Raw genomic sequence first — 27886 nt, forward strand, 5'->3', positions numbered from 1 at the left:
AACAATTAGTGAATGGGCTACGCCCATTCACTAATTGTTGACTATTTCTGTCATATTGCTCCCGCAATATGACTATTTCTGTCATATTGCTCCCGCAACGCTGCCGAAGGCAGCGTTGCGGGAGCAATAGGCCCTCCCCCTGCTGGGGCTCGGGCCTAATAATAATATTTTTAGCAAAAACAATATAGCCGTTTCCACTATAACAACAAATTATACATCGTTTGAAAGCTCTAAGCCTTCCCCATGCCGCCATGGGGTGGAATCATCATTACGAGCGCTTACGCGCTCGTCACTCCCTATTCCGTCGGGATGCCCCGCCCACTCCCCATAGACTTCCATTGATTTGAGCAGATACAAGCATGGCCCATGCCTGCGGCATAGTTTCTCGCGTACGGGACGATGCCAGGAGGGTTTTTGGAGGAATGCAGCGCTTCGCGCTGCTGTTGTCAACAATTAGTGAATGGGCTACGCCCATTCACTAATTGTTGACTATTTCTGTCATAGCAGGAGTAAGTATGCATGATCCATGCCTTCGGCATGGGCTAGTTCACTGTACTTGCCAGGGGCGACGGGGTACCAAACATGCGGGCTGCGCCCGCATGTTTGGTCAGACAGTTGCAACGCTGCGTTGCGGGAGCAATAGGCCCTCCGCCCTGCTGGGGCTCGGGCCTAATAAGAATAATAATATTTTTAGCAAAAACAATATAGCCGTTTCCACTATAACAACAAATTATACATCGTTTGAAAGCTCTAAGCCTTCCCGATGCCGTCATGGGGTGGAATCATCATTACGAGCGCTTACGCGCTCGTCACTCCCTATTCCGTCGGGATGCCCCGCCCACTCCCCATAGACTTCCATTGATTTGAGCAGATACAAGCATGACCCATGCCTGCGGCATGGATTTTCGCGTACGGGACGATGCCAAGAGGGTTTTTGGAGGAATGCAGCGCTTCGCGCTGCTGTTGTCAACAATGAGTGAATGGGCTACGCCCATTCACTCATTGTTGACTATTTCTGTCATAGCAGGAGTAAGTATGCATGATCCATGCCTTCGGCATGGGCTAGTTCACTGTACTTGCCAGGGGCGACGGGGTACCAAACATGCTGCCTTCGGCAGCGTTGCGGGAGCAATAGGCCCTCCGCCCTGCTGGGGCTCGGGCCTAATAATATTCCGATGCGAAAACAATGTTTCCCATTTTTCAAATATCATAAACTATACATTTTCGGAAAGCGCTCGCGCTTTCCTACCTCATGGTGTGGGTCCCTGGTCACTGACGGGTACTTTCGTTAATTTTGAGTGGGCTCCGCCCACTTTGTGTTTTTGGCCCTCTATACAGTAATAATGTTCAATTTTTGCATTACATGCTTATATGCACGGAACATGCAAGAGATGAGGAACGTATTCGTGAGCTACTTAGGGTAAATGAGTGCTTCGCGGTCGTCATCCCAATGTAAAGTGCTCGTTTAGTGCGCACTTTTGCACGGGCTTCGCCCGTTTACAACGGTAATGTTCCATTTTCCTACTAATAATTAGTATGCACGGGGCGTGCATGAGTGGAGGAGTGCGTTAGTGAGTGTTTGGAAGTGGGCGAGCGCTTCACGCTCGATTCCGTGCGCACTATGTGCGCACTTTCGCAGCCGTGCTTCGCACGGCCTTACGAGATTAATAGGCCTCTCGCCAGCTTGTGGCGCTCGGGCCTAATAAACAAATATATAAATGCCATTGCATGTGATCACGACAGTAATTGCACATAAATATGTGTCACGACGGCACATGGATTGCAGATGAATTTCACAGTAATTGCACATGAATCACGACAGTAATTGCACATATGACAGAATTGCACATCAGTATTAGGTTAGGTCAGTATTGCGAGTGTTCAGGACTAACAGTGTTTGTTATAAAGTCTTACAGCAGCAGAAGGAAAGACCTGCGAAATCTTTCCTTCACACAGCGAGGGTGGATCAGTCTCTCACTGAAGCTGCTCTCCAGAGCGGACAGAGTGTCCTGCAGGGGGCGACACTCATGGTCAAGCATAGATGTGAATCTAGCCATGACCCTTCTGTCCCCCACCTCCTGCACCGAGTAAATATATATAATGATAAAAGTTTCAAAGCTTGCTTAGGGTTAAAGGCATAAATTGCTATAAAAAAGGTCGACAGAAATTATTTGTAGTACATTTTGTAAACTGCCTTTACAAAATATCAATATTATAATGCATAACGATCAGCAATTTTAATAATGATTGTATCTTGATATTATAATTATTCTCATTGTGGCCATGATAACTGTGACACAACTGTTCAATATTGTCCCATTCCTCATGAGCACAAAAACATAATCCATGTTGTATTAACGGGTTTCTCTTCACACCAACTTTGGCAAGAGCTTTTTTCTGCAATCTCAGACCCAAAATGCAAATAAAACAATGGGACCAAAAGCAATGTGCACTGCAGTGTTCAATGAAGTATGGGTGCTTTATTTGGCCCTAGCACTTTTTAGACTAAACTTGTACCACGTTAAATACACAGAGTAACTTTTGCTTGTTTTCGTTTGGGCTATATTTCATCTCCGTTTAAATCCTGTTCCTGAGGAGTGCCTGACCGCTGACTATTCTGGTTCACTCTGACCTACTGCAGCACTTCCTTATATTCTATTATGTAACCTCCTTAGTGGTATTTTGGAAATTTCCTTTAGGGATTCACAAGAATGTCTAAAATTCTGTACTGAATCATGAGGATGAGTGTCTCAAAAATGCAGAGGTTGAGGTTAAGTTAGGGAATGAACTATAAAAATAAACGCAAATGTTCAGAAATATCACCTTGAACCCTTGTTTACACTTTTTATATACGGTAAGTTTTGTTTGTTTATGTTTTTGTCTGATCTATTTGAAAAATGGGTTTCTAGTTTCCTTTTTGGAGCAGACACCAAACTCTGTAGTCTGACTTTGCGTAGCTACAAACAATCGAGGCGCAACGTAAGCAATGTGAGCGCTTCCAAAAAAATGTCTTAAATGATGAATTGCTTTATAATACAATTGCGCTACAAACACAATAGTTGCATAAGAAAAAAGTCTGGAAAACTGCTCCAGCCCAAACAGATGGCATTTCCATTAGAAGTCTCGCCTATTGTCCGCTCCTCTTTGCCCGTGTGTGTGTGTGTGTGTGTCTGTGTGTGTGTGTGTGTGTGTGTATGTGTGTGTGTGTGTGTCTGTGTGTGTGTGTGTGTGTGTGTGTGTGTGTGCTTGTTTAACCATGAAATAGATTATCACTGTAGCGGTACAGTCTGCAGTGGCAAGGTCAGGGCCAGGGAACATCATGGGGGAGGGAGACGAGTTACGAGCAAATGTGCCATGGCATTGGGCAGGTTGGACAGCAAGCTTTATGCAGAGGTGGGTCGGGCAGACAAAACTGAGCTCAAGTACTTTAAAACATGACATCTGATATATTCACAGTTTATCTGCAAATTGTCCCGCCCCTGAGAGTCGGACCTCTCCTTTGTCCCGAGGTTTCTGCTTTTTTCCCCATAGGAACATTTGCGAATTTCCTTTGAACAGTGTGTAATCTGTTTTTCACTGTCGCAAATGCTGTCGTGATTTTGGGCGTGACAAAAATGGAATTGAATATGATTTAGTTCATGTAATATTGTTCAGAAGATTTTAATTTTTCACTCGCATTTTGATAATTTTATAAAATACCAGAAACAAAACACAAACATTGGATATCATAGAGGTGAAAAGAAAAATAACTTCCTTTGCTCATTGTGTTTCTATTAGTTTTGGTGGTTGAATGGTTGATCTAGTATTGCAGACAGCTTCCATTGACATAATTGACGTGTGACTGTAGGTCAGAAGATGATAAGTATAACTACAGAAGTACAGGATTCCCCAAGGGTCAAAGTTAAAACCATTTCCGCTCAAATCTGCGACGCAGTCCCCCGCATTTGTCACCCTCGTTTGGTCCGTGCTCATTTAATTCCTAAGCTCCATACAAATTAGCTCTAATCAGCCAACTCGGGAATATTTACATTGTTTGATCTTGTATAACGTGCAATATCCCTTTTCACTCCGGGATTAATCACTGCCACGTCTCATGCAATGTTTCTCACCCCCACATCCCATTAAAACATTGAATTTATTTTCAATCGCTTTGACACTAATGTCTAAATTTCAGCACCAATGATAAAACTTGCCACTCGGGGAGAAAACACTGCTCATATTGGCACAACCTTACGTCCCATTTTCAAGCCCTAACTCTCATATTTTGCTGTAACTAAAATACAATAAACTATTTCAACACAGATTGCAATTGTGACACTCTCTTTGCGTTTACGACAGTTTGTCCACCTAAATACAGCCCTCTGATCCAGGCCCATTAAAAAGACTTCTGCAACAGTTATAATATCCGATACAAGACGCAAATCCTTAAATAATAGCCTCTTTTTTTTTTACATAAAAGATTTGTGAAGTGTTTATAGCATGGACCTCAATCTCAAACCAGCAGAAAGAGTATGACACTGGTCCTATGTCTAAAAGTGTTGTAGCATTCTCTGGACTGTGCCTTGATGAAGCTTGGATATGTTTATGAATCTGATGATTGTGGTCATATTCTAACTACAAAGTGTCCTTTTTACACCAGCGTTCTGTGTTTCGCTCACAAAGTTGCATTCTGGACTGTTTGTGACTTGAGCGAAAAGGGTAAAGGTCATATCTTCGACCTCTGAAATACAAGAAAAATACACCCTTTGTTTGTAATGATACGTCCTGATCTACAAAGAGGAAGTAGAGGTCGAGGTCGAGGTCACATTAACCTAGATATCAGGGCCAAACGTTGGGCTCGCCACCTGCCAAAATCCCGTCCTAAACACCGAGAGCACAAGGTCGAGACGAGTCAAGGAGATTACCGATACTCTCTCTGTCTCACTGATTACACCAGGGAAATAGTCATCAGAGAAATCAGCCAGGTTATTGTGTCGATTGAGTGCTTCCTGCTGCTTTCAAAATCCTTCTTCTACACAAAATGAAAAGACTGAAATAACAGAGATCGCATAATCAGGTTCTTATTGTACAGCGTCACATCAGTCATATCACTCACTTAGTGTCCACTGACTGTCTATTTTTGTTTTATTTCATTAACGACTTGACATTTGTCCTTTCTAGACGGCTTATTAGTTAATTTAAAACATTTTTTTGTCTAATATATTTATTTCAAGCACTTAACAACAAGCACAGTAACAGGACAAGACCAGAGAGAACATAGAACACATGATAAAACACATCCAGAGAAAACTAAGCCACACAAACTCCAAAATAAACGTCCCAGTTGATCCAAAGGTCAAATTTGGGTCAAACCTGTTCAATTTCTTTTTCCATTTGTCCACTTTCATCTTTAGAGCGAGAATAAAATGTGCTTGAAGCCTGGATGGAAGAACTGAGGTAAAACAACATAAAATTACTCATCTTAACCGAGTGATTAGTGGTAGTTGGGGCCACACTATAAATCCAATGCTCCATATTCAACCTGACATTAATCATAATAAACTTGTTCCAGTCAACTGCCAAAAATATATATATATATATATAAAGTCTTGCTCTGCCCCTCAAAACCTGAAGCAAAAGCACTTATCGAATCTACAATGACTTCAATCACAAAACATTTATTCACTACAATGTTAACATTTGTATATAATCTGGCATTTTTACTTTTGTTCAATACAGATCTATGTTCATTTGCATTGTCCTTAAACAAATGAGAGCATATTTTCTTCCTCAATGATTTAACTTTAGATAGAACTTACTGTATTTTCCGCACTATAAGGCACACTTAAAAGCCTTCATTTTTCTCCAAAAACAATTTATAATCCAGTGCGCCTTGAATATGGATTAATTTAATTCTGGTTGTGTTTACTGACCTCGAAGCGATTTTGTGTGGTACACGTTTTGTTTCGCTTAATGCGCCTTATAGTGCGGAAAATACGGTAAATCCAATATTTGCGATTTCAATAATGACTCAAATAATCACATTTTTTCCCATAGTATGCGGTGAGTATGTACAAAAACTAGCACCTGGCATGAAATTAAAACTACACTGTTCCATTACAGACCGACACCTGTGAGTTAAAACCATCCCTTGTTCCGTCCTCTCGCTCGCTCTCGCCACACTTCACCATTGATCACACCACTTCAAGAAACTCCTGAAGCAAAATGAATACGCTGACATTTCTGGGTGACATTTCTCCATTTCACAGGATCAATAGTGGCCGCCTCAGAGTTCCACTCCAGTCCGAACGAGCTCTGATACGCCATTAACGGGACGCACGCTGACGACCGGACTCCACGGAACAAGCACTCGCGTCAAATGATCTCGCTCGGCAAAAAGCAATCACCAGCCGATATTGACGTCAACGAATCTCCCTCAAAACGGCGGAGAAGTGTTTGTGTTAAACGCACTGCGGTCGATAAGAGGCATGCGAGGACTAATGGAGCACACGTGGAAGGAAATATAGATTTAACGGCCTGATACTACTCTCGGGGTTGGTCTATATGTTGTGTTTACTTGTGTTATGATTATTGTAAGGAAAAACATCATGCTTAAACAATTATTCACGATGATTACTGAGACTGTGTGAAGTATTGTCAAACACATTATTACGGTATTTCTCAAGTTTGTGACAAGCTTTATGAAATTTAACTGTCTGGATAAAAAAGTACTTCATATTTAGATTTTTCTTAACTATACGTTGAATTAAAACCACTTGATTTTGGTTTAAAACTGAGCTTGAGCTGGAAGGTAGTAGTGTAGATTAGAATAAAGATTGTTAAAACATTATATAGTTTAGGACTATTCTAATAGTAGTCAATAAAGATCAAATTTTGACTTATTGGGATTTCAGTATTGATACGTGTTCAAATGAGTTTCTAGTTTTTATACTAGTTTTAGTATCAAATAGTATCAGGATAAATTGTCTGACAACCCTTTAGAGCAGTTTTCGTCACACAATCCCAGGATGCACCACCAAAAGGGTTGTCTAGACTAGATACTCATTTGAACAAGTATCGATACGAAAAGGAATAACATTGGCCTCTCCAGAACAGTTTTAGAATGTTTTTGAGCTTTAGCAGATCTAGTACACAATGCTCTAAACCTTGACCTAAATAAGAACATTTTGAATTCTCATTGTGGTATCAAAATTAGTATTGAGAATAGAGTATATTCCTTAATATCAAAATCCAATTTGAAATGTTAGTTTTGTGACAACGCAAACCACCAAACTCCACAGTGGCAGAGATGGTGGTGAGTAATTCACATTAAAACCATCAGCGATAAGAACTGATACTAAGAAACTTTATCAGAGTTTAAGGGTTAGTGGATTATTTTGATTGAGGACAGAAGAAAACCAGAACCTTTTACCAAATTGACAAAGCTTCAGATTGACGGGTTATAGGTGGGTTTCTGCAACTAAATGTACAATAATACAATAATTACAAATATATTTCTGTATCAATTTGGGTTTTCATTTGGTTAATCATTGAACCATCGTCTCATAACAATTCAAAATCTTGATTAACATTGTGTATGATTATTAATCTAAGTGTATTTCTCACAAACAGAGACATTTTTGAAGACATAAGAAGAAGGTGGAAAGTTAATCAAATGTCCAGATTTGACAGATTTAGGGCACAATCTGAGTGATCTAGTCTAGAATATTTATTTATTAAACCTATTTTTTATTTCTATTCTTATTTTGTATCGATTGTTAGCTTATTGTTATGGCTTATTCATTGTTCATTGTTTTATTGTTTTGTGTTGCATCAAATCACCAAGACAAGTTCCTATGTTTGTGAATTTTTTTCGTTGACAATGGCAATAAACCCCTCTCATGTCAGGTGACGGCCGCTCGTGTTCAATCTGATTAATTTTGAAGATGTATTGTTATTTACGGCTTCGTTTAATGACAATGATGAACTCCAAAAGCAAAATGTCAGACTCGCTCCCAGTCATGACACTCATTATATCTTCCCTGCCGTAACGGTGTCTTCAACACGTTCAGTTTCGTGCTGTGGGGGAGTATTCTATGAGTGCAATGATGTTTGGCCTGGTTTATAGTTGATATATCTGTAAAGCACAAATAAAGTAAGTCGGAATATATTTTGCACTGAACGGTGTCATTAATGGTGCTCAAACAGACACAATTGTTGCAGTTGAATATACTTAAAGCCACAAGCTAATTATGAGAAATCTGTGGACCCACTCCCAAAAAAGAATCAATTTTGGTGGTTAACAGCCAAACGCTCTAAGTGCTTTTAGTTCCCTTCACTCCATCTGAAATAAACTACATTTTAAAACATTGTGGTGAATGACATAAAACATTGGGGTGGTAAATGTTGTGTTTAAGTGTAATTTCTGTGTACATAGTAAGCAGATTTAAATAGTTTTTCTTTAATGCGTGCCCTTCTTGATTCTATATATGTCGTTTTATCATTGTTCATCGTTTTATGCCGCACCGAATCACCAAAACAAGTTCCTATGCTTGTGATTTCTGTTCATTGGCAATGGCAATAAACCTTTTCTGATTCGGATTCTATTGATGGTTGGGCCACTTGACTGTCTTTGTTCTGCTCTCGCACAAATCAACCCTTTCTCAAACTCACTCGGCGCTCAGATCTGGGTCATTTTTATTCAAGTGTTTGTTGTGAGGGCTCCCTGTGCAGATGGCCGCTCATGCCGACCTCCTCTGACACTTTGTCTGGGCAGAGCGGCATGATTCCTGGGCGAGAAAAAAGGCGTAACATATGATTAAATTAGGAAGATCTTGACTACAACCGTACTAAGTCACGGGAATACACTTCACTGTCCATTCAATTGAATTCATCATGTTTATTTTTATCCATTTTATTTGTTCAACTGGGACGATACAATTAAACATTGCCACCAAATAGGCAAACACTACAGGAACAGAAAACACTACAACAGAATGTTAGTTACAGGCATAGATTAGAGTACACAAAAGAATAATGTATACATCCCGGGGCAGTTTAGAGTTCACGCTGTTGATTTTCTCTGCAGTTTTGTGTTGAAAAGTCAGATTTCTGGCAGTGAATTCGAATCCAGCGCCAAAGAATTCCTTAAATGTGAAGCTTTTACTGAGAACGCAGAGGAACTGACTGATCCAGAGCTGTCCTTTTCACTCTGCACTTCCCACTTATTCCATATTCTTCGCATCTTCACTTTTTCTATTATATTTTTGTATCAATTCACACATTAAACCAGGAGCAAGATGATTAAGACAATGGAATATTTCAAAAGTTTGAAGACAGGGGTTGGTGGATCCTTTATACACTCATTGTGGTCAGTTTCCTGGTCGTAGGGGTCAAGATAAACACAACACTTTTGTTACATTGAAATGCCCCAAAACATCATTGATTTGTTCAAATTTGTTAGCAGTTTTAATTTCTGGTAGACGTTTTTTGGGTTTGCAGACTTTAAGACTTTTTGTATTTCTTTTACTCTACATTTTAATATCTTGCAATAATAATGTAACTGATACTTTGATAGTATAATATGAACATGGGTTGACAATGTTTTTTGAATAATCCAATTGACAAAATTCAGACAACATTTTCTGAAATCTGCTAAAAACTTGGTTGAGGTTGAAGTATCGCATACAATTGTAGAATGAACCACATTTTACAGATTTGGAAGTGTTTTCTTCTTTATATTTCTCTGCATGTTTTTTGCAGCCTATTTAATCTATCTTTTACAGACATTTCATTCAATATTGTAACTAAGCATACCCCCAAAACAACAACGACAACAATGACCCTTTCATTTTACATTTCTACCACCTTCAATAATAACTACCTCAGGCCTGGCTTGCTCGCAGACAGCTTTATGGGGTTTTCTGCGAGTGGGTGGAGTCCTACATGACCACTGACCTATATTTTGGCACACACTCACAAGAGGCGTTGCCATGGCACCCGGAGTAGCAGATGCAAAAGAGGATGGAGTGATTTTTTTTTTTTTTTTCCAGGGACAAAGATAATCATGGTCAGCCAGACTCTCACTGTCACTGTACAGCACGTCATAAGCTGGCGTTTACCAAATAAAATCTAAACTTAATCGATCCCCAGGTACTACTCGATACTAAACAAGTATCAAAACTATAGTTGTTAGAAATAAGTATTAACATTTTCAATTGCAAAACGACACGAAGTCGCGGGTCACCGAGGCTCTCTCTCTTTCTCCCTGCTCAGGTCTGCGTTCAGCACAATCTTGCAGTTTGTCAGGACAAACAACTATTTGAATCGCAAACTACGCAATCATCAACAGTGAATTACTGAGCTTCATTTGGTATGCCGCAAAACGCAGCAGAAAACATGGACGGCTGGAAGGCGGTCGCGCGGGAGGCGAGAGACATCATCGCCGCAACCGCGGCTTTAATTTCCACTTGTGACTTTAGTTTTGTCGTGTCGCTCTTTTGAGTCTTATTTTTTGTTGCCAGTTCTTGTTTCGTATTGCAAAAGAGAAAAGAAAATAGCTAATTAAACCTCAAAAAAGTGTTTAAAAAAAAATATAACATTACGATTTTTAAATGGTGTTGCGTCTTTTCCAAGGCCAATCAAAATCCATTTAATTTTGAATAATACTCTGTTTTGGACACTGAAGTACCCACGCAGAGCTCCTCATTTCAATGTTTCTTATTCCTATCAAAATCAATGTTGAAATGTTAGCATTGTGATCGCGCCGAGCTGTGATTTCTCGTTGCGACGCCTGCGGGGGATTTTGGCCTATATTTGCAGTATACTCACACAAAGCAGCTGCTCGTTCTTGCGCGGAAAGAGAACATCCCATCAAATATTTAGGACTTGACGTGGTAGAAACACTCAAGCCCGCCCGAAGAGCTGTCGCGGACGTTTTTTTAAAAGTAGAAACTAGGTTAAGTTCAGCGCGGTCCGTGTCACGCATAAAAGCACTACATGTGTCACGTATAAACACTGCGGCGAACGGAAACACGCCATGGCGAAATCATATTGAAGTTGTTATTCTGATTAGGTGGGAATAATCAGAATAACACGTGTATTGTCTATAATAAGAAAAATAATTTAAAAAAAGTTGTTTAAAAATGTGTTTAATATGAAATAAAACCGAAACAGGCAATAGATTATTTTATTGAAATGCCTGCGCGTCTCTATGGAGAATGATGATGATGTTATTCCTTTGCCTCAAATAATCCACTGTATGGCATTAAACCAATCTATCTCCATGGAGACCAGGCCAAGATACAACAAGTCAGGCTTTTTTTTGGCAATAAAACCAACAGTAATTGAATAAATGCAAGTTACAATGCCAAACTGTGGAACATTGAGAATGACTTTACCAAAGGGAAATCCTATTTGCTACAGACAATGAAATAAAGTTATCAAAATAAAGAAGGTCAAATGAAATATTAGTATCTTCGTAAGATTAAAAAATGTCTATTATTAGCTAAACCCCAGTACAAACAGAATACATTTACACTGAAAAACCTTTAAATTTAGAGTAAACTTTTTGTTCAAACGTGAACGTCTACTGCAATTTTCTGCAAAACACGATCCGAGTATGGTTATCGTGAGTCATTTTTGTTCCCATCGCCCGCCTCCGATGCCAGGTTGTAGCCGCCTAGTACCGCCATCATTTTTGGGGAGCAGAATGTCACTCTTTGATTCAGCGTGTGCCGGCAATTTCATCTGGAGCGCAGGGGATTTGAGCCGTACAAAGAGACTAACTGTTCGTGCTCGGACGCCGCCATCGGTCCTCGAAAATAGCCACAGGAAAAGACCACTGATAAATCAACTCTTTGTGACAACACGGGACGAGGGATGTACCGGTATCACATTTCAGCGTTAGGATTTTGTGAGAAGAAACGTGGCTAATTCACGAACATTTACGTCCATCAAAATACCAACAAAATGACCGTGAAACACTTTTCTCTCACCATTTCTCTGATCAGCAACAAGAAATTGACCATTCTGAATGATAAAGTAAAGATAAAACAGTGCTTTAGTCGTAGGTTTACTTCACATTGTCACCCATTATAATTCTCCAGTTCTATTAATAGTTATTTATATATTTTACTCCAACAACTTTGAGGCGGCTAAATTCTTTGTAGCCGTCGTTTGCTCATCTGCACTGTGTTACGCTCTATTGGATGGCTTTTTTTTTTAAATAAAATTGGTATTTATGTGTAAATGAGCTCCACTATGTTTGTTGTTTGACCGCTTTGTCAAACAGTTTTTCTTGTATGATTCTGCTCAAATGAATTGCCCCTGGAGAGACAAATGAAGCCATCCGAATCTGAATGTAGTTCTATTGTCACGTCATTGATTAGTTACTTGACATCCCTATTGGACGCTCCCTGCACTTCAAGCAGAGATGCCTTGCGGTTGCGCTAAATTACCGCTATTTGCCGATATCAATAGTCCATTTAAAAAATCGATAGCGAGACCCATGAATTACACTTTGGCTTCATTGCTTATATATTTAATGCCCACTATAAAGGAGATTTTCACGCAGCACGTTGTCAACGGCCAAATGATCAATATTCCTCTAATTGCATCATTGCCCACGCCACGTACTGACAAATATAGTGTGACAACAAGTCTAATAGGAAGATACTAGGCACAGGATAGTCTGCAACAACTAATCGACTGGGTGTGACTAGTCGATTATAAATAAATGATAGTGTATTTTGAAAGTTGTACTCGTTATCTGGACAGTCACTCTAAAACACATATGAAAAGACCTTGTTATAACGACAGCGAGTGGTGTTATTAAATCAAAATGTCAAAAAATATTAAACAATTTGTAATTTTACTCAATACGTCTGAAAACAGCTGACAGATATAAGGGTGACCACCTCAAATTGTAGAAAAAGAGGGCCAAGTGGGACATGGTGGGACACACTTTAACTTATCGATCAATAACGCACACAGAGAGATTGCAATAGTCATAGGCGCCAACATATTACAAAGAAAGCTAGTTCAGAAAATGTTGATTTCTTACTTTTCATACAATGCATGTGGAAGGACAAAGGTGGACATTCTCTGAATAAGTGGGACGAGGGACAGGGCCCTTTATGGCCGTAGAGGACGACCACAAGAGGAACAGGTGGTCAGCGTGACAGAAGCCAAGCTGAGTGACCTCTGGAAAGCACAAAGGCCACAACCTTTATTGTCTTGAGAAACCCCCCCTCCCCTCAGCGACACCCTTTACTATAATGTCAAATCCCTGCCTATTTCTTTGACGATATTGATGTCCAAAGTGGTCTAAAAATATTGTTAAGGAGGTGAAATCATTACAATGAAAAGCCTCATAACGTAATTGTTTTGGACAAAGGTTTCAGTTTGAACAATAGTCATTCATTAGAGAAGCCCCAAACTAAAATCAGTTTACTATAAAAGTATATCGTCAATATCACTATTATTATTTCTTTTGACGCCCAACATCCTCAACAAATTTACAACAAAGAACATTAAAATTCACCTTGAAACCTGAAATAATTCCAAGCACAATGAACAGCCACAGAAACATTTGATATGGGCAAAGTAAGCAGTTTGTCACAGAACTGAAGAAGCCTAACATGTTCTGTTTACTATATAACCTATTCATGTTATTTGTGTAATGATGTTTACGTCCACAATCATCCAAAAGAATCTAAGGAGGTGAAATTGACATCTTCTATTCGATTTCACAATTTTCACAAACCTGAAATGATTCCAAGCACCCACCACAGCAATGAAAACATGAAAACACAAGCAGTTTAAACATGAGTCTTATATTGGAATATTGGTGTCAAAGCTCTGTTGTGGCCTGTAGCAACGGGACTGTCAGATTCTCACCGTTACACCACTGAAACGGGTGCATCAATGCGCCAGAGGGAGTCCCCTGCAGCCGCCGCTAGCCCCGCGCTGTTTACCAACAAAGCCGCAAACGCCCGTCCGGATGGAGGCCCCCCAACAGCGGTCCAAGGAGCAGCCCACGTGGTGACGTCAGCCCGCAGTGGTGGTGAAGGTAACCGAGACAATGACGGAGGATGGACCCGCGGAATAAACGGTTAGTAACGAGCCGAAGGGACAACTGCACGTGACATAGTCGTGGACGCCGCGTAATTCCGTGTAAAAGATGGAGGGTGGATATTCATCCTCGCGTGGGTCAGTGTTTTAGAGATGGGTGTCCCACTGACCCAGCAGCAGCTCCAGAGTGTGGGGGACAACCAGAGCACGAGCTACATGTACTAGTCCCGCCCCGAAGACGTGAGAGGCGTGCAGCTCGACCAATCACAAGACAGCGTCTGAGTTTATCCTGTTCCAATCTGTCATGCAGGCTTAAAAAGGGTGTTTATGCATGAAACACACACTTATACAGGTAGAAGGACAAGACGTGCATGTACGTGCATTATCATTATCATCATTATCAACATCATCATTATCATTATTATTATTATATTTATATAGGTTTATATAGGTTAAAAGGGTGTTTATGCATGAAACACCATGTGGGACAATAAAGGAATATCTTATCTTATCTTATACAGGTAGAAGGACAAGACGTGCTTGTACGTGCATTATCAGCATTATCATTATCATTATCATCATCATCATCATCATTATTATTATTATTATATTTATATAGGTTTATATAGGTTAAAAGGGTGTTTATGCATGAAACACCATGTGGGACAATAAAGGAATATCTTATCTTATCTTATACAGGTAGAAGGACAAGACGTGCTTGTACGTGCATTATCAGCATTATCATTATCATTATCATCATCATCATCATCATTATTATTATTATATTTATGTAGGTTTATATAGGTTAAAAGGTTTTTTATGCATGAAACACATACTTATACAGGTAGGACAAGACGTGCTTGTACGTGCATTATCATTATCATCATTATCAACATCATCATTATCATTATTATTATTATATTTATATAGGTTTATATAGGTTAAAAGGGTGTTTATGCATGAAACACCATGTGGGACAATAAAGGAATATCTTATCTTATCTTATACAGGTAGAAGGACAAGACGTGCTTGTACGTGCATTATCAGCATTATCATTATCATTATCATCATCATCATCATCATCATCATCATTATTATTATTATTATATTTATATAGGTTTATATAGGTTAAAAGGGTGTTTATGCATGAAACACCATGTGGGACAATAAAGGAATATCTTATCTTATCTTATACAGGTAGAAGGACAAGACGTGCTTGTACGTGCATTATCAGCATTATCATTATCATTATCATCATCATCATCATCATTATTATTATTATATTTATGTAGGTTTATATAGGTTAAAAGGTTTTTTATGCATGAAACACATACTTATACAGGTAGGACAAGACGTGCTTGTGCGTGCATTATCATTATCATCATTATCAACATCATCATTATCATTATTATTATTATAGGTTTATATAGGTTAAAAGGATGTTTATGCATGAAACACACACTTATACAGGTAGGACAAGACGTGCTTGTACGTGCACTATCATTATCATCATTATCATCATCATCATCATTATCATTATTATTATTATATAGGTTCCCCCCATTAATTTCAACACAGCCAATGCTTTAATAATATAAGATAAGAGAACATGTATAGTTAATTTGTCACACAATGAGAAAATTACAGTGTTGTAATGCACATTTCAAGAAAAGCAAGAGAATAGAAATATGCAAAAAAAAAATTCAAATATACTTAAATCCAAGCGATATTACTAGAATATAAAAAAAATACTTTGAATAGATGAACAATACAAAAAGATGCAAGGGTAATACAACAGTGTACATGATCATTTTGCAACCTTAATTTTACTCTGCTTGAACAGAGTTGTACAACACATGTTTGTAAAGTATCTGACGACTTGTAGCTTTTCTTCTTTCATCTTTTTTTATCAGGGGCTTGTTGGATGTGATCCGACTCATGTGACAAACTGCTATTTTGGTGATGTTGTCAAATTGTAATTCAGTCTTTTTTCTGGTTATTGCAGCTCTTTGCTCGTAAACACCTTCCTTCCTTTTTTTTTTTTTAGCATATCCTCTAATCTACCCCAAACTCATTGTAATGTGAGCAGTTTCCTTTCATACACACAACCTTTAACTACAATGAGGAAATGTCCCAAAACATGATGATGATGGCAAAGTAATTAGTTAACAGTTTATTGGCAAAAGTCTCTGCCCGCTGGTGTAAAAATAGCTGTTCTGTGACAGGAATACATTGTCATCAACACTGACTCACGCTGACAGCTGCGTCAAAAAAACAACACTAACATATTCTCATTCACACGTTCCTCTGTGCGTCAGAAGAAATAGACCTGCTCGTACCCTGTGAAATTGGCAGTGTAGACCGGCGTGTAGTTGTAAATGAGCGCCGCGGCCTCTTCGTCGGGATCCTCAAACTGGTGCAAGCTTCTCCTTCCTAAACAAAGCACAAGTGGACACTGAAGAGAGTATCTAATAACTGTATTGTGGAAATGAGCGGAGCAGCGTCATCGCTTCAACCCAAATGGTTCTGACCTATGCATTAAGATAAATGATCATGTTTTTGTGTTAACATTATGGCACATGCTCATTCTGCTGATGTAACGTTGACCAATTGTTCCCTATGAACGTAAATTGTGCTGACCTTTGCTCTGAGATAAACGCTGTTAGAGTCTGGAACATGTGTAATCCCATGTGTGTATGTGGCTTTATTCCTCATTTTAGTTTGGTAGAGTATTTATTTATCATTATTATGATGTTGTTTCATCTCCAGGGTTGTGTACAGCACTTTGGTCAACCACATGTTTGCAAGGTGATCTGAAAATGAAGCTGGATTGGCTAAAAGGTATGAAATGATTAAAAATGATTTCATTTTTTCAAGTTCAACTTGATAACTATCACTATCACAGATCACTAAATTACCAGTGACAGGATAGAGGAACAACGTAGAAGAAATGCCAATGCAGTCGCTCTCATTTTATTCTCTGGTTTTTAACACTCCAGGAGTTCTCTGGTCCTCTGTGCCTTTCATTTTTGTATAGTTTTTATCTCTTATTGCTTTTATTTATTTATTTATTATATTGTTACTGTTATTTAGTTAACTATTTATTTTCATTTTTCATTTTCACAATTGTATGTTTATGAAATGGTCCCTTTAACTTTCGTTAACGTTCTAAGCATTCTAAGCAGGTACTATTGAAATTGTATTTTATTTTTGTCTTACCTTCATTGACAAAGAACTCAGCCAGCAGACTGGACACCTGAACAGCGTGATACGAGTGAGGGAAGTTATCCTTGCTGTTCCAACTGAAGCGGTTCACTTCAGGGTGCCACTGTACTCCATAAATGGGATATTTCTTGGCTGAAATAAAATAAAATAAAAACTATGAACTAAAAAACAGTATAATTGGATTATGGTTAAAGGAGCGCTGATTGCTTGTCTCCATTCATCATTGCCTACTATCCTACTGCAGTTCATTTGGGCAAATAGAGACAATGTTTTGGCCCAGTTTTGTTTCATCTGGCTGTGGAGAGTCTGCCGCCTTCTTGTCTCCATGGAGAGGTTATTGCTTTGCCTGGAATGCTTTGCGATATGGCATTAAACTCATCTATCTTTCGTTTATGAAACTACAGGCATTTTACTTGCTCAGAAATACCTTGAAAAACATACAGTCCATAGATATGGCTTGTAACATAGCCTGATGGGGCCACCTGAATTACTCTATGGAAATGGATAGAAAAGTTACTTGGATTTGATATTGAGCTAATCCCAAACTTAAAGAGATGAGGTCTAACATTTGTAGATTTTCTTTTTGGACAATTCACAGACAGACATCTCCGTAGAGTTTCTGTTATTGCCGTGACCTCCATCTTATTAAACGACTCAAATTGTAAATGGTGAACATTCAAACCTTCTATTGTGGAGACAAAGTGGGCTCCGTTGTCAGCGATGTTTGTTGACAAAATGGTGAAAAAGTTGTTCAAATCTTCATTCCCCAGGAAAGTCTGAAAGAGAAGATGTTTTGTCACAAGATTGAATTAACCCCGACAAATATCCCAAATGATGAACTGCAATGAGAGGAATGGTGAAAATGCTTGCATACATTTACTGTGAGCCCATAGTGGTGAAAGTTCCCAGTCAGAGGCTCTTGAGCGATGGCTTTCATCAGGGCTGGTGGAAAGTCATGGAACATCCTGCTTATAAAGGCTTCTGCAAATTAAATACAGTGCTGTTTACTGCATTTGAACAAAAGGAGTAGAGTCGTACTTAGAATACTTAAAATTACTTGTATTCAGAAAATGAATCTTAATTTGAAGTAGAAATGTCATACAAAAAGTCAAATATTCAATAAGTAAACCTTGTAGTAGTAATAACGTACTTATTATCATCTGTTCAAACATTGAAATAAGCTCACAATGTTTATTTGTCTTAAAAAATGTGTTTGTGAGGCAACATAGCAAGTCGATTTTTTGGAAGCAGTAAGTTTGTCTCTACTGACACCAGCTGGCCAGATTGAGTACATACATTTTAACAGCTTACATGATATTGATATTTAACTTATAGACTCAATTTCAATTAATTGTCACTCCCTAAAGAGCAATAATAATTTGTCATATTGTGCATATATTTGTACATATTTTATGACACTATGTAATCAAAGGCTTGTGCCTCAGAATCTAAGGTATAGTGTCAAAACCAGTTTTGGAGAGACTTATCCATGCGTTTGTCTCCAGTAGATTAGACTACTGTAACGGCCTGCTCACTGGACTGTTTAAACGAGCTGCAGTTCATCCAGAACGCTGCTGCTCTGGTCCTGACAAGAACCAGGTATGATCACATTAGTCCTGTTCTCAGGTCTCTGCACTGGCTCCTGTGGCTCAGAGAATAGACTTTAAAGCAGCTCTGCTTGTGTACAAGTCTCTCCATGGACTAGCACCAAAGTACATCTCGGATATGTTAATGCCATATGAACCATCTCGGACTCTGAGGACTTCAGGGACCGGCCTCCTGCTGGTGCCCAGAGTCAGGACTAAACGTGGAGCGGCCTCCTGCTGGTGCCAGAGTCAGGACTAAACATGGACCGGCCTCCTGCTGGTGCCAGAGTCAGGACTAAACATGGAGCGGCCTCCTGCTGGTGCCAGAGTCAGGACTAAACATGGACCGGCCTCCTGCTGGTGCCAGAGTCAGGACTAAACATGGAGCGGCCTCCTGCTGGTGCCAGAGTCAGGACTAAACATGGATCGGCCTCCTGCTGGTGCCAGAGTCAGGACTAAACATGGGGAATCTGCGTTTCAGTTTTATGCAGCTAAAATCTGTATTTGTATTGTGGTCTATACTTTGAATTACCGTACTTTGTGTGTTTTCCCTCTACGGATCAACTTGCCTATAAAAGCAGAAGTAAGATATTACCTGCTGTAAGGTTCAGAGGCAAAGCTTCATTTTCCGCTGTGGTTTTTGTGAGCAGATTCTTCCCGGCTACAAGAACAGACAGCTCCTGCATTCCCATACACGTGCCCCAGATGGGAAAGTGGTCCCCGGCATCATTGGCCTATAGCACAAAATAAGGTTACGGTTGAACATAAAATTTGTTCTCTGCATTTGACCCATCCCTCAGTGCCACTGGGGCAACCTGTCAGTGGGCAGCTGCAGCGCCTAGGGTCCCCTCTGAAGATCTTGTGCTAGGCTTGTTTAGGACTAGATGAATGATTGGCCAAATGTGCAAGTTTTGCTTGATGGGGGCTTTTTATGCAGTCCTCTAACACCAACTTGTGTAGTTAGATGACAGTTACTAGCCCTGATAACATTTTGTTACTTTTTCCCGGTCAAAAAAGTGTGTGATCCATAGAACTGTTTTGTAAAATATTTAAAAAAGATAAACAGGCAGAACATGCAGCATTATCTTTTGGTGACAGAAGCAGATCAGCTGTGAACCAAAACACATACAACTATGTTTCTGGAGACTGTACGCTGAATACTCTGCAGTTTATTGTAAATTAGTTTCAATAACAAAGTTTAATGAGTGGGAAGATTTCACTTTTAACTTAAGTATTCTGCAATCTAATTACTAAATAAAGTAATCAGTAGTAATAAGATTACTTTTAGAAGAAGTAATCAATATTCAGTCATCAAATTAGCTTAAGGAAGTAATCTGAACAACAATGGATGGGGCAAACAAAAGAAAACCTAACCAGACACAAGGATGTAAACTTGAACACATTTATAGATTAGTATATATCTTTAGAAAGTCTAACCTTTAGGGCAAGGTTGAAAAAGATCTTGGCCACCCTGGCAAAGTCAGATGTCATCAAATCTGCAGCTCCACCAATGAGAATGAGGCTATACGCATTGACATGGTTTCCAGGAACAAGTGAAAAATAAAAGGTTGTTGCTCATATCACTTTAGCATGGTGCGAATTTTGTTGACATTCTACCACTTACCCATTTATCTTCTTAAAAATGTCTTCATAATACTCTGCATCATAAGTCACTCTGTGCGGGGAAAACATAGGAGGAAATTATAGAGCACACCGAAACAAGAAAGTATTGTAATATAAAGATAACGAACAAAATAAACAACTCAAATACATAAATACGAATACTTAAAAGAGCTTTGAGATGCTTTGTTTCTATAATTACAAGCTCCAATTATATTCTAAAGTGGGTCCCAGGTTGTTTCTATGATTACTTTGGAGGTGATAAGTTTGGGAACCCACCGTTTTACTGAACTTAGTGACCCACCTGACTGGCATAACTCTACTGCCTCCAGACTCTATGTACTTTACATATCCAGAAGGTATGTAGGTCTTTCCATAAGGCTTCATAACATCATCAGTCACTATTTGGGTCAGAATGCCTGTGAAACAAAACAGGATTACTCACGTAAATCTATCATTACTTATTTAGCAGAAGTCTATGTTCACTTACCAATCACTGGTCTGTTATTTGTGTTTTCGCCAAATCTTGCCGGCGTTGCTGTAACATGACTTGCAAAAAGCAGGCAGGTAACAGCAGCCAAGTTGTTCAACATGTTTCTTGAAATAACCAGGTGACTCTTGGCGCTCTGAAGCATGCAAAGGTATTTATACATTCTGACGAAAAAGGATGTGACTTAAAACAGGAAGTTAGGAATATCCAAGTGCTGCATGTGCCGGTCAGGCCAGGCCACCACTGAACTGAACACTGCCGACCTCAGGGAGTTTTGGAAGGATTTAGATCCAGATAGATTTTGTTGTCTGAACGGAAAGACCTGTTGTGTAATTACTCAAGATTATTGAGACACATGTAGACTCCATGCTGTCGAACAAGTCTTTGCGTGGTTTCCTCTGTGGCAAAAGAAGGAAGCAAATAGTAGAGGGCCGCCTTTAGGTATCAGTAGGCCCTGGGGCTCATACTTTTATTATGAGGATGAACAACAGTATTTAAGAAATAAAGGCTAATGTCTTTGTTTCTTTATTTTTCATTAAAACACTTTGATTAAATATTGTGTTGGCTTGTAATATAGTAAACACTGAAGAATATGAACTAATGCTGACCACAGACAGTTCAATACAGGCCAACATATTATGACAGCTCAAATCAAGATGTTTGATGAACTCACCCTGGGCCTGGCATAACAGATACAACAGGCAGTAACACTGATGCCTGTGTGCTTTAAGTGCTTTACTAGACTCACAACTGGGAATATAACCAACATAAGCCTGAAGGTGTCATTTAAACACAAACACATAAAAACAAACATTCAGGTTTAGTCTCAAAAGCTCGTGTGTTAATAGAAAGTGCATACCTTGTGGTGTTAGGGTTAGGGTTAGTGTTCATCTCTAAAGTCTATAGTCTCTCTAAGGATCTAAGTGTCAAGGTCAGACCTGAAGACAAAGTGAACAACTTGAAGCATGAAGTTCAGGGCTGCTGCTGGTTATTTGGGCGCCATAAGTAGAAATGTGGTGCCCCCAACCCACTTGGCACATGTAAATAATACATAGGGGTTTGATTTCTGCAATACAACCTTAAAGTGACTATTGAGTTTATGTTTGTTAAAATAAATACAATTTTATAAATATTGCATAAATAGAATCCTAAATTGGGTCTGGGGCCTTCAACCAAAAAACTTTAAACAAAAATCATATAATATTCTGTATTCTGGTGAAAACCTGTCCCTAAATTTGCTCCATGTCACCCGGGCCCTTCTCCTGCCCTTCTGCAGAACAGATTGAGAAAACGAGACACTTTCTTTTGCATTTATGAAAAACATGATTAAGACGTTAGTGAGAAGTTGAACCACTTTGCGCACGCGGCGGTGTCAGCTGGACGCATCGCACGTGGTTTGTCACTTTCGCGGTTTTAATTGAATAGGGTTTTGAACTGATAAAGAACTAAAGACAGAGTAGCCTCCCAGTTTAAATAAAAAGGGAATTGTGTAGCTGCAGTACAAAAAGCCTATTCTGTCATTCCCCCCAAACTGCCTGGTCAGGTTGGTGCGCTTCGCTGCGCGCGTCATGTACGTCAGTTGCGTCAGTTGCGTCAGGTGAGCGGCTCCACATCCAGTGTGTATAAATCCACCTGTACATTTTTTATTTGTCCTGGGTGTGACACCTCACTGTTTCATTTACTTCTGAATCCAGGACCTTTCCGATATGTAATTGTATATCTATTTGACCCCATTTGCCCTTTGTGTCAGATAGCAGTTTATTGACCTTACCCAATTCCATATACCACTTCTGATTGGCTGCTGTGGGCCAATGACGTCTCAGGTGTCAGATTTCGTCACGGGAGGGGAGGGGTGCATTTTAATGAGATTAACAATTGTACAAAACATTAAACTTTTGACCCTATGCTGGACAGTTATCTATGAGCTAAACTCCAGTGAACATGGTTTAATCTGTTTCTCTGTTTCATTGTCGCACATCGAGGCAATTGTGATTTTGGGCATTACAAAAATAAGTGGAATTGAATTTCCTGGTTCAAGTTACAGCACAAGAGCAGGAATAGAACAATTTATCTTTGAAAACACGTTTGAAGCAATAATAACCAATTGTTAAATGCAGTTATAGACCAGAACATTGCAAAGACTTGATGTCGTTTTCACAACTGGTCCGACCATGTAATAGGGCAGTGTTTTGGAGCCTTTTTTGAAAATATGATGCGAGACACCATCCACTTAAATCATATCATATCGTCCTATCGAATACTTCAATTAGAAAAAAGGGTGTCTGTGTCACTATGTCTGGCTCTTGACATTTAGTTTTTGTGTCTTTGAATCATAACTTTGCTCTAGGTGCCCCAAAATGGAAATGTATTATATTTAATTTACCCATAACTCGACTGCAGCATTTCCAGTAAATGAGTCACCCACCAGGGGGAGACAAAACCCAACAATTACATGACATTTTCTTCTCTGACTACAGAAGTCCATGTACTTCTACTTTAGACAAATGTAATGATACGTTACTTTAGAACGTAATTTTAAATCTATAAATCTCATGAACAATATAAGGTTCACCACCTGCTCGTCTCCATGGAGATATTATTGCTTGAATTTTCCTGAATGTCTCATAGTATAACATTAAGCACAGTAATCTTACAATTATTTCATAACATGTGTTTTTATAGCTCAAAAATACCTTAAAAAACATGCATACTACTACTACTTAAGTGTCACTACATAGCTCACTTGAAACTTGGCTCGTTGTCTCCATGGAGATAAATATGTTAAAAAATGTCAATGATGCTACTTCAAATTTTATTCTTTTTCTGTGGAGAAAACAGAAAAAATAATTATTTTGCAAATTAACAGTTCATGGTATTATCTTTTACCTCTGAGCTCCTCTATGATTTTCATAACATCCTTGTACACAGAATCCAACACTTGTTCCTTCTCCTGCAGCCCATCTATAAATACTGAAAAATCAGGGCACATTTTATGCTTAAATTAATTAACAAAAAAATAACAATAGTTTTTATTTCATATTCCTATATTTGCAGAAACTTGCTCAAATGTGCCTGTTAATGTTGTGTTGGAGGTTCAAGTTTCACCTTTTAGCAACTCGTTTTGCAGCTTTTGCACTGTTTATGTTTACTGATGGAGGGTCTGCCACCTGCTTGCCTCCATGGAGATACATCTTGCATGAATGCTCTGCTTTTATTTTATTTCAGTTGACACCTTATTTTTTATGGATGCCTTTATTTTATTATAGTTTATATTTTACATTATTATTCATTGTTTTATGTTGCACCTTTGCCGTTCCTAGTTCCTGTGAATGGTCACTTTGGTCACTAACAATGGCAATAAAACCTACTATGATTCTGATGTTTCACAGTATTTCACACCATTTGTAGTATTTGTCTCCAGGGAGACAAGCAGGTGACACCGCCAGGCCTAGTTCCAGGTCATATCTGTGGAGACTCAAACCTGCCCGCATAGGTATTTTGACCTGTTATTAAATAGATGCACACAGATATGTTTAATCCCCTATTGTAGAACATTTCAGGCTATGCCACAGCATCTCCATGGAGACAAGCAGGTAGCAGACCCTCCATCATAAAGTTACAGTACATAGGCTTCGTTAACTCTACCGGTCGAATCAGGCCCCAGATGTGACCTGGATCTAATTTTTTTTAAATGAGTGTTAACATCCCAAATCATTTTTTTTTCAAATGCGATCCAGACCACTTTCGTATCTGGTACTAAATCTGCAAAGTGTTTGCAGTCGGAAAATAAACAAATGAAACCTTCAAATGCATGCCAGACAACAGCAGCAAAACAACTGAATTGGTGTTGTAAAGTGTGACCAATAGGCTTGATGACTAAATGAAGCTTCCTCATTATAGTCTATCTTAAAATGTGACAACAGCACAACTCCTGGTTTGTCCCGTTTCCTCTCCACAGTAAAACACTTTGTGACTGTTGCGTTCACACATGAAAACTGATTTGAGTCACATTTTATTTGCATTGTGAGCCAGCATTACAGAAAAATCTGATTTGGGAAAAATTCTGAATTGAGCATCAGGACCTGAAGTATGAACGTTGTCATAGTGCACCTTTTAGTAAACAATATCACCCACATTAATATACAGTGCATCCGGAATGTATTCACAGCACTTCGCTTTTTCCACATTTTGTTGTGACAGCATTATTCCAAAAAGGACTGAATTCATTATTTGCCTCAACATTTTTTGTCATAATGGGGTATTGTTTGTAGAATTTTGAGGCAAATAATTAATTTAAACTATTTTGGAATAAGGCTGTAACATAACAAAATGTGGAAAAAGCGAAGCGCCGTGAATACTTTACAGATGCACTGTATATAAACCGTCAGTCAGGGTTTTTGTTTAAATTATTTAAAACCTCACCTATGTCCGACATCATAGCTTCCATTTCTTCGCGGTTTTTCAGGTACATTGGCCACACCTGTCCATCAAAATATCCAGGAGGGTCCGGGGGCATATATACGCGAGTACTAAGAAAAAATAGATTCAGAGGCACGTCTTAAACTCTTTAATTAATACACTTAATGCGCTCTTACCTTCGTCTCTTCTTGCAAATATTGTATGGTATCTCTATGAAGTACTTTTTGTCATATAAATAATTCATTGGCCTGTAAATGTGGACGAAGTTACAACTTTTATGACTGAATGTAAATGTAAACACAGTAAAACAACAGTGATCTGAAACACATTGAACATAACAATACAAAACAACACAAAGCTTGAACAGAACAGTTCCACTAAGAGATCAAATGATGTGTGGCAGTGAGACAGTTTATTAGTGGATTTTTAGAGTAACTGTTGCATGTGGAAGACAAAGTACAGTTTAAAATATATCATCACATTTATTTGTATTCATTCATTCATTTTCTACCGCTTTTTCCCATTAGGGGTCGCGGGATGACTGGAGCCTATCCCAGTGAGTGACTTTGGGCCTTAGGCAGGGTACACCCTGGACAGATTTGAACAATCAGAAATAAATGAAATGACTCATATCAGATGAACTGTTTACATGGCATTTCAATCATTTGACAACTCCAGAAATCACATGATGATCAGATTTTTGGTGCGTCTGTATCATTCACTATCCAGACGGTAAGAAGTTTCAAATATAAGTACAAGTGGCGATAGTGGTAGCTTAACACACAGAATATGGAGTGAATCAATATTGGATGTCTTGAAGGTGCTTTATGAAGGCGCTTTATAAATCCATTGTGTCATTATTATTATAATTATTATGATTATTACCTGTAGTTGAATATTAGGAAGCCTTCAACGATCAGCACAAACACCTGGCTTTCTAAAGACTCTTGTGTGGTTCTCAAGCCTATCTCTTTCATAAACCTCTCTGGGTCTCTCTTCCACAACTCCATGTTATTCATCATCTTCTCCATGTAAAGAGCATCAAGCACTGAACGAAGCAAAGACAAAAGATCATGTTTCTGTTGCACTCAATAATAAACAAACATGTTGTAGAGGTACAAATATGGAGTACATATGTTCCAGTAATAGGAAAAATGTCAAAAAGAAAATAAATAAATTTATCTCCAACTTATCTCCATGGGTGCCAGCAGGTAGCACCAGATCTGTGGAGAGGCGAGCCCACTCACAGAAAGAATACAGTTTTTTTCAAGTTATTTAGTTATTTATTCATTTTTAATAAAAATACAGACCATTAGTTTTACTGTCCTTGAGCAAGACATTTTAGCATGTTTCTGATGCAGTTTGATATTTGTTATTTTAACAAGACAAATATATAATTGGGTTTGTCTATATATTCCCCACTCCAATATCAACAATTGACAATAACTTTACCATCATAAAGCTTAAATCCGTTTGAATCAACAGGCACATTAGAATCCTCCTGGACAAAAAAACAACAGCACAAACATCAGTGAGAACCACAACATCATATCATAAAATGATCATAATCAAGCAGACTATACCTTAAAGTATGCATCTTGAGCAATGAGACAACTGTTAGCTATTTGCAGGTGCAGCCTTGTTGCAAGAGTAGATTTCCCCCCATTGGTCATCCTAGAGCAGTAACTTATTTTTTAAACGCATTCACTTATATATCCTACAAAATAAGCATTCAAAAATATATAAAGCATGTGGACGTAAACATTGAGACATTTCTTATCAGTCTTCAACACTAGTGTCACATGCAGACTGTTGATTAAATCTGTCCTGAGGTCAATTTATAATCTGAAGTTACATTATGAGACAATGTACTGAAAACTGGCAGAATTAGCCTATTTTAAACTTTACACGCATAGAAGCAAATTCCTTATGCTACTGACAATGGGTTGACATAGTAACACAGAAAGTATGTCATCTGAAAAAGGTCAAAGACCTCCAGACCACAAGACCACATATGTTTGCTTTACTTACCCTCCAATCCCCACAATAATTGTCTTCATCTTAGTTTCTTCTGTCTGCGATTGCTTTATACTGACCTACATACACTGTAACAATGCAATAACAAACTGCACGTTCGCAGAGTTCCTAAATCCAGAAGTTTTGCCCGCTTTTCCCTCTTTGATCTCGTCTGATTTGCTGTTTACACTCTGCGTCACAAGGCCCCGCCCCTCGGCGCAGATGGAACACAGATGTGAAAGTTTGTTATGCGTCACATCTGCGTCGGCGCGTTCGAGTTTAGCTGCGCCTCGTCTGGATGATCCACCAGAGCGGAAGTGTCCAATGAGAGCACTGGAAACATGCACCGCCACCTCGTGCAGACCAATAGGGTTATAGCCCACCGTCGATCAACACTTATTTATTATTAAAGCTGGGGTAAACCTAACTGATTCTCAAACAGTGAAATAAGAGAGTAGGTATTTAAACCTTTCTAACT

General features: G+C 38.9%; 3 protein-coding genes across 4 annotated transcripts in view; all 3 read right to left on the reverse strand.

The window, feature by feature from the left end:
- The window catches only part of rnf122 (ring finger protein 122), a 37340-nt gene extending 23205 nt beyond the window's left edge, over positions 1-14135 (reverse strand). For both annotated transcript variants that reach the window (XM_072433929.1, XM_072433927.1), the window contains exon 1: positions 13879-14135. In XM_072433929.1, the coding sequence (XP_072290030.1) occupies positions 13879-13903 (25 nt within the window). In that variant the 5' untranslated portion in view covers positions 13904-14135. The remainder of the gene's footprint in view (positions 1-13878) is intronic.
- A 2061-nt stretch (positions 14136-16196) lies between these two features.
- LOC140347489 (gamma-glutamyl hydrolase) lies at positions 16197-21182 on the reverse strand. The gene is made up of 9 exons (XM_072433925.1): positions 20974-21182; positions 20788-20902; positions 20488-20538; positions 20301-20385; positions 19459-19597; positions 18152-18258; positions 17960-18053; positions 17272-17409; positions 16197-16485 (listed from the first exon to the last, which is right to left on the reverse strand). Exons 1-9 carry the CDS (start codon positions 21134-21136, stop codon positions 16367-16369), a joined length of 1011 nt encoding a protein of 336 aa, XP_072290026.1. The 5' UTR covers positions 21137-21182; the 3' UTR covers positions 16197-16366.
- Positions 21183-23848: 2666 nt separating this feature from the next.
- On the reverse strand, positions 23849-27586 carry nmrk1 (nicotinamide riboside kinase 1). Its single transcript, XM_072433899.1, has 7 exons — positions 27424-27586; positions 26976-27066; positions 26845-26893; positions 26278-26440; positions 25569-25640; positions 25396-25502; positions 23849-23943 (listed from the first exon to the last, which is right to left on the reverse strand). Exons 1-7 carry the CDS (start codon positions 27450-27452, stop codon positions 23849-23851), a joined length of 606 nt encoding a protein of 201 aa, XP_072290000.1. The 5' UTR covers positions 27453-27586.
- Positions 27587-27886: the final 300 nt, after the last annotated feature.

This window comes from Eucyclogobius newberryi, unplaced genomic scaffold (genome assembly GCF_026437365.1).
Source record: "Eucyclogobius newberryi isolate DKJ021-1_F unplaced genomic scaffold, fEucNew1.0.hap1 SCAF_6, whole genome shotgun sequence".
In the NCBI taxonomy this organism is placed as follows: domain Eukaryota; kingdom Metazoa; phylum Chordata; class Actinopteri; order Gobiiformes; family Gobiidae; genus Eucyclogobius; species Eucyclogobius newberryi.